The 10,238-nt window shown below is 37.6% G+C and overlaps 1 protein-coding gene across 1 annotated transcript; it reads right to left on the bottom strand.

The window, feature by feature from the left end:
• Window positions 1-1,849: 1,849 nt before the first annotated feature.
• LOC144085846 (MAM and LDL-receptor class A domain-containing protein 2-like) lies at window positions 1,850-6,284 on the bottom strand. Its single transcript, XM_077615509.1, has 14 exons — window positions 6,074-6,284; window positions 5,923-5,975; window positions 5,687-5,821; window positions 5,360-5,616; window positions 5,160-5,244; window positions 4,817-5,062; window positions 4,599-4,736; window positions 4,126-4,382; window positions 3,970-4,054; window positions 3,590-3,877; window positions 3,352-3,489; window positions 2,745-3,001; window positions 2,579-2,663; window positions 1,850-2,506 (listed from the first exon to the last, which is right to left on the bottom strand). The coding sequence occupies exons 1-14, from the start codon at window positions 6,148-6,150 to the stop codon at window positions 2,232-2,234; spliced, it is 2,376 nt and encodes a 791-aa protein (XP_077471635.1). The 5' UTR covers window positions 6,151-6,284; the 3' UTR covers window positions 1,850-2,231.
• Between the last annotated feature and the right edge of the window lie 3,954 nt (window positions 6,285-10,238).

Raw genomic sequence — 10,238 nt, 5'->3', positions numbered from 1 at the left:
TCGCAAAATTCTAGAAATACTGGGGTATAATATTAAGTACAGTTTTGAGGTTTGGTAGCTTACTTGTTGTAATTGGAGTTGCTGAATATATGAAACAGAAAAAATAGCATTTTATTTTAATCAATTGACTTCAATATTTGACATTGGAATTAATCGTATTCCCTGAAACCGCAATGTTTTTTTTTCTGAATTCTAGAAATACTGGGCTAAAATATTAAGTACAGTTATTATGTGTGGTAGCCTACTTGCTATGTTTGGAGTTTCTGAATAAATGAAACAGAAATAATCACATAATTTTCTATTTTCATGAATGAACTTCAATATTTGACATTTGACTGAATCATATACCCTTAAACCGCTAACAATTTAGCTTAATTCTAGAAATACGGCGCAAAAATGTGGTTAGTACATTTGTGAGGTGTGGGATCTTACCTGTTGGATTGGTACCACCTTAGTAATTGAAGGAGAAAAATAATGAAATTTTAATTTAGTCACTTCTATATTTGACCTTTGCATGAGTCATTCTCTGAAACCATTAACATTTTAGTTAGACACAATAAGAACACTGGGCTAAAATGTTGTAAGTACATTTGTCAGGTGTGGCATCTTACCTGTTGGATTGGTAGGTGCTTAGTAATTGAGAGAGAAAAAAATGTAATTTTAATTTATTGACTTCTATGTGTTTGACCTTTGAATGAGTAGTTCTCTGAAACCATCAACAATTTAGTTGGATACTAAGAACACTGGGCTAAAATGTTGTAAGTAAATTTGTGAGGTGTGGGATCTTACCTGTTGGATTGGTACCACCTTAGTAATTGAAAGAGAAAAAAATGAAATTTTAATTTATTAACTTCTATATTTGACCTTTGCACGAGTCATTCTCTGAAACCATCAACATTTTTGCTTTGGATGTTACCTTGGCCAGTTGTTTGTCCTAAAATGAAATCAAAAAGACAGTTGGTGAATAAAAGTTATTTACCAAACTTTATTTAGGTACTATCCTGAGATGATTTGCATTACTTTATAAAGAGAGTCCTCGACTTACAAAAAAAAATCTGTTCTGGGAGTGGCTAGAATTTTAGTTTTTGTTTGTGAGTGTTTTGACAGTTGAGAGCCCAATAAGGACATGGACGTTAGTTAATAGTTTTTCCGCTCGTTTGGGATGTTTTGAATGCATTTACCATAATGCATAGAATACAAGGGTGCGCTGATTTTAGGGTCCGCTGATTTGACCACGGAAACAGAAACGTCTGATGGCTTTACCGCAGTTTTTGTTTTGACTGGAACTAGAAGGTTTTTGGGGACTTAATGTCTAAAAAGGAGATAAAAACTGTTCGAGATACTCCCAGCACGCAAATACGGAGTAGCACTGTCTACAGGGTGGAGGGCATTAAATTACGGTTGATGCGCGGGTGTCGTAAAGTTTAAATGTCTTAGGTTGAAGACATCATAACCCAAGGACTCCCTGTATAACCCTTTGTTAATGCAATCATGAATTAAATGAATGCACTGAAACTTAGATCAATGTAAGCATTTCAACAAGAAATGTGTGAATTACTCACCACTGATTAGAAGTATGAATGCCAACAGAAAGAAAAAACAAACAAACTGATCCATCGCCAACTCCTGTCTGTGGCCTCACACAACTTGTTGCTCTGTTTTTCTTGTTTAATCTTGGTAGGTTTAATGTCACCGGGCACACCCTTTGAATTCTATTTCAAGGAATGTTGCCTGCCTAGCCACAGGACTGCATATTTGTTTTACTTTTCCTTTCAAATAGCATACCGTTTTTTTTCATTTGAATGCTAACAAGCTTTTTTTTAAATTTATTTTTATTTGTAAGATGCATTATTAGTGTATAGCAGTCGTCTTGTGAAATGAAACAATTCAGACAAGGCACAAACAGCATGAAACCTCATTACAAGAAAAAAAAGGCTTTCTATTTCATTTATCGTTGAGCAGTATGCTATAAAATATGTGTTTTCATTCGTTCCATCATTGCACTCTTCAGCTTTCTCCAAATCTTTGGGTATTTTTGAGTATGGTGCTGTCAGGTGTCATCTGGTCATTCCAGATTTTACCGTCGAAAATTCCGCACAGGCCCCCCCACCTTTCGTTTATAAGTGCGTGGGAGAGTTATTGCTGTGGAAATGAGATATCTTCACTATTTGATTTGAGGTTAGATTACAAAATAAACAAGCAGTTTGTGATGTCAATGTCAAAGTAGGAATTTAAGGGTGAAGATTTGTAGTTGATTGAGCTCCTGCTGTTGCCTGTGGAGTTGGAGTTTCTGATGTTGATAATGTGTGAGCTGCGCCAGTTGTTTGAGACTCGGTTGTAACTGTTGCACGAGGCGTTTCAGTTGAGGTACTCGAGTGTAGAGGCTTGCTTGTTGCTGGTCTTGCTGTCTGTGTCACAGAGGCAGTTGTGTCTATGGGGGGTTCAAAGCTTTTTGTTGTCACTGAATCAGTAGTCATCGCGGCTGGGGATGTAGGTTTGGTCAGATCTGTAAATCGAATCACTTTAAATACGATGCATTGGATTTGTACTCATGTTGTCAGGTGAAGTAAACGATTACCTGAACAGTGGCCACTGGATAGAGAAATGTCATCTATGGCCACATCTGACTGGTCATTAGAACCTCTTCGACCCTCAAAAAGTATCTGGAATTAAGAGCGCATTTGAATTATTTCAGCTCTTTTCTGAATTCGTGCAGGTCAACGACTGGAATAGATTTTCTCTACCTGAAATGACCCGGTTGGTGTGAAGTCAATTTTGGCCAAATGCCACCTATTCCCATGATTATTTCTCATCCTGCTAATAACATTAGCTTCTTTGTCCTGCAGCAAATATACATGAAGGCCCATTGTATTGGCTGAGCCATACATATGGTACCAGAACTGCAAACACTGAGGACCCGAGGCAGGACATTTGGAACTAATAAGACGAGCTGTATCTCCATATGAAGCGCTGTTAGCTTCAATGTAAATATAATGGCCATCTGAAATCAAAACACAAGACAGGATTATTTGGGACTTGCTTGTCTGTTGCAATGTCATGTTAGAAACGTTATTTTCGCAATACATGCATATTTTTACACAAAACAAAATGTCCATCATCCTCAATATTTATGGTGTGCTGGAGCCTATCCCAGCAGACTTGGGGCCATTCTAGCACGTCATAGAAGGAATGAATAAGTAATGAGAATCATTTAAACAATAATTACATATAACAATTGAACATCAAGGAAGTTCTTTTGGAAAGGCGTGCCATACTTTATAAAAAAAAACTGCTGTTAATTTCTGTAACAACCTGCTAACTTTTATGCCAGAGAATAAGAATGGTATTTACTTCCTGTTGTATGATCCCAAGAGGGCCCTGTACTAAAAGTAGGGGTTGAGCCACTTATTCTTGTCCAGTCAAATACATCAGCAAGGAGCTGATTCCAATGGCACAAATCTTTTTCAAAATCACAGTTGATCGGGCACACTGGAAAGTCAGAAATATTTCAAGCAAATTTAAAAACAAGGGCAGGAAAAATAGCTTCAAAAGTCCATGGGAAAGAAACAGTCTGCAACAATTACTGTACCTGAATGGGTTGCTCTGTTCTGTGCAACTGCCGTTACATTGCTGTTTAGAGTAGTGACGGGATGCACTGTGGAATTTTCCACAGTTGGGCTGGTTGTACCAGGGAATTGACCTGTAACATTTCCTGATGTGGCATTTTCCACAGTTGGGCTAGTTGTATCAGGGAATTGACCTGTAACATTTCCTGATGTAGGCTCTGTAACTGCAGTTACTTGTGACGTGAAACCTGGAGGATGAGTGGCGTTGCCTTCGGTTTTGGGTGGTTGTGCCGTCCCCTCATCACTTAGCTCTAAGAATCATACTTTCATTTGGAACTGTATTTCAAACGACCAATCTTCGAATCATACAAAACATTTGTATTTTGTTTGTCTTTTTCCAGACCTGAGCACTGCCCATGGTAAAGCATTACATCGTCTATGGCGACATCGGACTCTTCGTTGGAGCCTCTGCGTCCCTCAAAAATGATCTAAAGAAGGAAAATGAGGTGATTTTTTTCTATTGCAACATTGAGTGAATGTTCAAATGAATGCGTTGTACCTGAAAAGATCCGTTGACAGTCAAATCCACTTCAGCTAAATGCCACATATTTCCTTGATCATTCCTCTTCCACCAAATAGCATTTGTTTTTTTGTGCTGCAGCAGATATACATGTAGACCCATAGTATGAGCAGAGCCATACATGTGGTACCAAAACTGCAGACACTTGGGGCCAGAAGCAGGACACTCTGAACTGATGAGACGAGCCGTGTCTCCCCATGACGCTTGATTGGCTTCAATGTAAAGATAGTGGCCATCTGAATTATGGGAAGAAAAAAAAGTTTAATTAGTTGATATGCTCATTGCCAATGATGAATGTTCTCTGGCATTAAAATACAAGGAAGTTGGTAGCAAAAGATGTGCCTGACTTTCAACTGAACCAGTGGTGAACATCATTAATATTTAGCATCCATGTTCTAACTTAACTAATTAGGTTCATGTATCTACTAAAAATGAGTCATGAATATAACTACGTTCTGTGGTATGATTTGAAGAGGGCCCAGTCCTCAAGGAAGGGGTTGAGCCGTTGTGTCTTGTCCAGTCAAATACATCAGCAAGCAGTTGATTCCATTGGCATAGATCCTTCTCAAAATTACAGTTGAACTGGCAGACTGAAAGTCAGAAATCCATTAAAAGAAAGAGGTCAGGAAAAATTCTCACCTATAGGAAAACTGCAGAACTAAGACTTTACCTGAGTGTAGTGTTCTGTTGTCTACAGCTCCAGTAACATTATTATTTATAATTGAATTAGTTGTGGCTCCGGGGACAGGAGGTAGTGTGACATTGGTCACGGGTGGCCATGTTGTGACAGGGTTTTGTTTTGTAACATTCACTGCAGGAAGATCTGTAACTGCAGTTAAAGGCACTGTGACACTTGGAGACGCTGTGATATTTCCAGCAGGTTTCGGAGGGTCTGTTGTCATGGCACCACTTAGCTCTAAACAAAATGGAATCGGTAATTAGATTTACCAACCCTTATAGGGCATTGTTCTTTAAAGAAAGAGCAATTATGTACTATATATGTATATTTGTACCTGAACATCGCCCATGGTAAAGTGTTACATCATCTATGGCGACATCGGATTCTTTGTTGGACCCCCTGCGCCCCTCTATTATAACCTTAGAAAAGGAAGAAGGCTTTTTTTTTTTTTTTTTGTAAAATGTAACAATATATGTTGTAATTTTCTTTTAATGTTATACAACTGACTGAAAATGTGTAGTGGAAATGACTGACCTGAAAAGCTGTGGTGGCTGTTACATCTATCTGAGCCAAGTGCCACATATTTCCTTGATTATTTCTTTTCCGCCAAATAGCGTTAGCTGTTTTGTCCTGGATCAAATAGAGGTGGAGGCCCATAGTATCGGCTGAACCGTACATATGGTACCAGAACTGCAGACAATGTGAACCCAGAGTAGAACATTCAGAACTGATGAGACGAGCTGTATCTCCATGAGAAGCAGTATTTGCCTCAATGTAGAGGTAGTGACCAGCTACAGAAGAGAAATCATGTTCAAGTTTATTTATATCATTCTTTTATGCTTTGTCTATCTAAAATCATACCTCCAGAGTGGTCAGAGGAGGGGCCAGTCATTAAAGTAGGAGTGGAACCATTTTGCCATGTCCAGTCAAAAGCATCGGTGATCATCTGATTCCAACTGCAAATATTTCTATCGAAGTTACAATTGAAGCTGCAACCTTTAAGGGACAGGAAAGGAACAGGAATGTAATCAAAATGTAAAGTTTTCAACACTCCCTCGAATATATTTATGTACTTAAAACATTAATCCCCCGCTTACCTGAATCTCTTCTCCAGTCTGGTAAAGTAATGGATGAAATATCATTTTCTGCTCTAAAATGTGGAAACATAATAGAGCATTTTGACAAATTGCTCTTTCCAAAATATATACAATCAGCTCAAATGAAAAAGTGCGATGTTTAATGGATTACCTGCATTGAATCCCACTCTGAATTAGAATGAGCAGAGTTACTGTGACCAACAAATCTGTGCAGAAGCCTTTAAGCATGGCTGATCCTTTAACGCCACTTCTTCTGTTGCTGATACTCACCTTGGAGAGTTGAAAATAGGTGATGAGGAGTGACTTTTTTGTATTTGGACACAAATGAACGTGACCTTTTCAGTGCCAGCACAGAGTGTTAGGCTTGCTGGTGCCACCCACTAAGCCCGCCCGCCTAAGTAAGGCTTTTATAGCCCACCACTGAAGAAGGTAACCACTGTTGTGGGTGGAGACGGCGGGGTTAAAACAAAGGTTATGTTCTGCTCCTCCACTATCGACATTAGCAACCGTTACAGGAAACTGTGACAGATAAGGTCAGTAATTTAGTCTGGGTAGGTCATAAAAATAGGAGTCGAAAGAGTTCTTTTTATTTAATTAAGTATGAATGAAAAAAATATTCAATAGTTTTGTTAAATTTTAAGTATACTAACTGAGGTTATTTTGATTTGTTGGCGGTTCAACTTTTTGGGGATGAGGAGGGGATTTCCCATGTACCATCATCACAACTCATTTAAAAAAATAAAATAAAATAAAAACAGAAGTGCAGCTTAAAATGAGTGTATCTTGACGAACAAATTGGTGTAATCATGGTTGGGGAACCAGATAAAAGAGACATCCACTTTTTAGATTCCAGGAGCCCTGCTAGCATGTGTCAACAGATCGCAGCCCAAAAACAAACATTTGAACTGTCCAGGCCAATAGAAAGTCTTTGTTGAAATACAAATAGAAGTAGAAATTGGTGGTGTACGTGTATGAATATGAGCTAGATTAATCCCACTGACTTAAATATTGCAAAGATATAGTATTAAGTACTTTTTTCAAGGTTGATTCAATCTATCTGCTATCTGACGAAACTGTTGATTTCTCAAGAGATAATATAGATTTATCTTTGTTTGAACTATCAGACTGCTGATATATAGGAAAGCACCAGAATTGATAACAGTAAAAGGAAGTGAAAGTCAATTTTTGAAGGAATTTGTGGCAGAATATTTTTTCACATTATGGTACTTGAAACATGTATTTCAAACGCATTTGCGTCAGTTGGTTAATCTTTGTTTTTCTTTCCCGTACATAGTTATTCATTTGCGCTACATTGCTCAAGTAAATTGTGAAATTGTACAATCGCATCATTTCTGTAATGATTACTGGAAAAGGTTTGCCTGTCTATTGATAAGTCCCTAATTACAATCTCCCCATTAGATTTAGCATAAAGGTTTTCATTATAACCAGCATAAGATGGAACACCTTCCCGAGAGGGATAAAGTTTCATGAATCAACAAAAAATATTCCAATACGCCAGCCTTCATTCGATGATTGTATGTAATTCAAAATTTTAATGACACCATGTAAATCCATAAACCTACAGCTGTTGTCATACATCCTGCATATGTAAACAAAAAGGCCATTTCTTATCAACCATGGTGATTCGTTATCAACCTCGTCCACTGAAGGCAGGAGCGAGTAGAACAAAAGGCCAGTATTAAGTAAAAGTTAGAATTGTACAGATTTGCAGGGCAATAGAAATGTCATATTCTATGAATTATGAATGTGTTACATGTATGTTCTTAGCTCAATCATCATTCTGTCACAGGTAACTAACAACACTAGAATGGCTCAGTGAGGATAATTTTAGGGGAAAACTAGACAGACAAAGGCTATTTCAGCGACTCTACCAGTATTTACTTTTCAGTGTTGACTGCATGTAAACATTTGGGTTTGAGATGGATATAATAGATGGAGTGAATAGAATGCATCGATTTCTGAGTTGTCGGGCAAAATGTTCTTGCCGAACTCAGTGTTTGTTTTACTGCTGTCATCGTGTTGTCACCACTTAAGATCAATGAGTCTTTTGCATAAGATTTTTGCAAGCTTTTCAATTGCTGCTATGTGGTCAATCAGTGTTATCTTTATTCTCAAGAACATTCAAAAATGTTATATAGCCTTGGCCAATCTTTATTCAATGACGCAAATTGATTTTCCAATTTCTTTCAGCATCACAATTGCTAGATTTCACTCCATTCTTAATGTTGCTTACATTTCTAACTAAACAAACTACAACACAATAACATGTTCCAATACTACATGTGACCCCACATGCAATTATACGGTATTTAAATGATAAACTAAAATATTATATTCAATGCACTAGAATATAGTTAGTGCTCAGGACTTTCTCTTCAGAATTTGAATAACTTTCCAAAGTTTTTCAGAATTACATTTCAACTCCTGGAGTGTATGAGAAAGATGCCTATCTTCTACAATTCTAAAACATGGTGAAATTAGTTTCCTCCAGTTTATTATTAAACGTCCTTCACGGATTTGACCAGAAGGTGGCACTCTGTCTCCTTTGGAAAACTTATCATCTGCAACCGTTATCATTTATTTCTATAACATGCATCTTATTATCTAAGCCAGTGTTTCCCAACCTTTTTTGAGCTGCTGCACACTTTTTGCAGTGAAAAAAATCTCAAGAGACATCTGAAAATCTTTTAATTTAAAACGATGTCGCCTATATTAACAATAGTCATTCTCATCAAAGTCTTATCAGCAGCAAACGCATAAACCTAAAAAAATATTAATTTTCACACTGACCTAATGTCACCAAAAGTTGATGTCTGCGGACCCTGAACAACTTTCGATCCGGGTGATGCAAAAATAAGTAATGTAATGTTTTTTTATCGCACAATTTTGACTTTTCTCTACATATTACTCAAATTATTACACCAGTGGCACACTGGTTGGGAAACACTTATCTAAGCATTAGTAGTTTCTGCTACTGATAGAAATTCAATTGAAATTGAATAAACTGGGGTAAACATAATTATTTATATATATGTATAAAAAAACAACATACAAGTAATAGAAGAGGAATTATTTTTTCAATGTGAATTTCATGGAGTCAGTGTGAATGGGCCATTCATTCCCCAGAAATGGATGAAAAGAATATGAATTTAATTAAAATAATAACTGATCTGGCCATCTATCCCATTAAACCAAGATAATGTTCATTTATAGTCTGATAAGGAATTGGGTCTAGTGATTTTCTCACTGATAAGCTCCATGCTCTGTTACAATACTTGGGTAGACTGTGTCAGTGTACTGACTGATCTCCCCTCAATTAACTTCAAACTGCTCTCCATTACACAGTACAATGAGATATGTGATTTCATTACCTCATACGGCCTCCATCAGCGCCACTAATTGTTTTTCTTTTTCAAAGTCCCTTCATCTTCTGACTATAGTGTGACAATATCCTGTGTTCTTAAAGACATGAAAGGATGGTGTTGGGCAAGGATAGATAGAGGGTGCATAAGGCATAAAACTTTGTATAAGTGCATAAGAGCAGAGAGCTTGCAAAAACCTTCAAATCTCACAAACATGACTTATGTTGAACTTTTAATTGGTTTCAATATGACGATAATGATTTTTTTTTTCCAAATAACCTTCCATAGATGCCTCACTATTGTGAAAGAGAATCATTTTAATTTCATATTTGGATTGGATTGGATAACTTTATTCATCCCGTATTCGGGAAATTTTATTGTGATAGTAGCAAGAAAAGGCATAGTTATAAGTTAGACAGTACAGTCGCAAAGGCCGCAGAACAACAAAGCAAAAGCACAAAGTACAAAGCAAATCAAAGTAAATGGGATCACTAAGAATCACCAAATCAAATCATTAAGACAGAAAAGCAGCAAAAACACAAAACGAGCAAGAGTGGACGGAGCTACCGCCACCGGCTGCCACTTGAACAGCGCCGAAACTGGAACCACACACAGGAAGTCTTCCACAAGATGGGGAACTTCTGGAGACTGTGACCGAGGTAGAGAATATGCAGAGTCACTCTTCCAAGCTTATCTGCACAGTTCCTTAGTAGTCTGGAGCTGAAGAATCAACAGCAGCAGAGTAGAACCCCTTGACTCCGTTTCCAGCCTGGTAAGCGCTGACAGCTCTTCTATCTTATCCCATGATGGAATGGTTGGTCTGAAGCGTCGCTTCTTCTCCCGGCACTTTTGTCCAGCTCCGAATTTCCAGCGGCATTGAGGTGTTGCTCCTTCTGCTGCGTATTGTAAAAGCTAGTCCCATGTGTGTGACAG

This window comes from Stigmatopora argus, chromosome 12, assembly GCF_051989625.1.
Source record: "Stigmatopora argus isolate UIUO_Sarg chromosome 12, RoL_Sarg_1.0, whole genome shotgun sequence".
Taxonomy (NCBI): Eukaryota; Metazoa; Chordata; class Actinopteri; order Syngnathiformes; family Syngnathidae; genus Stigmatopora; species Stigmatopora argus.
This window is presented reverse-complemented; position numbering and strand designations above follow the sequence as displayed.

Bases quoted from the DNA above. Each gene is read 5' to 3' on its own strand.
- LOC144085846 (XM_077615509.1), bottom strand. From the start codon at position 6,150: ATGCTTAAAGGCTTCTGCACAGATTTGTTGGTCACAGTAACTCTGCTC. The intron at 5,822-5,922 runs GTAAGCGGGGGA...TGTCCCTTAAAG, and splicing joins AGACTGGAGAAGAGATTCAG to GTTGCAGCTTCAATTGTAAC. The intron at 4,737-4,816 runs GTAAAGTCTTAG...TCTGACTTTCAG, and splicing joins CAACAGAACACTACACTCAG to TCTGCCAGTTCAACTGTAAT.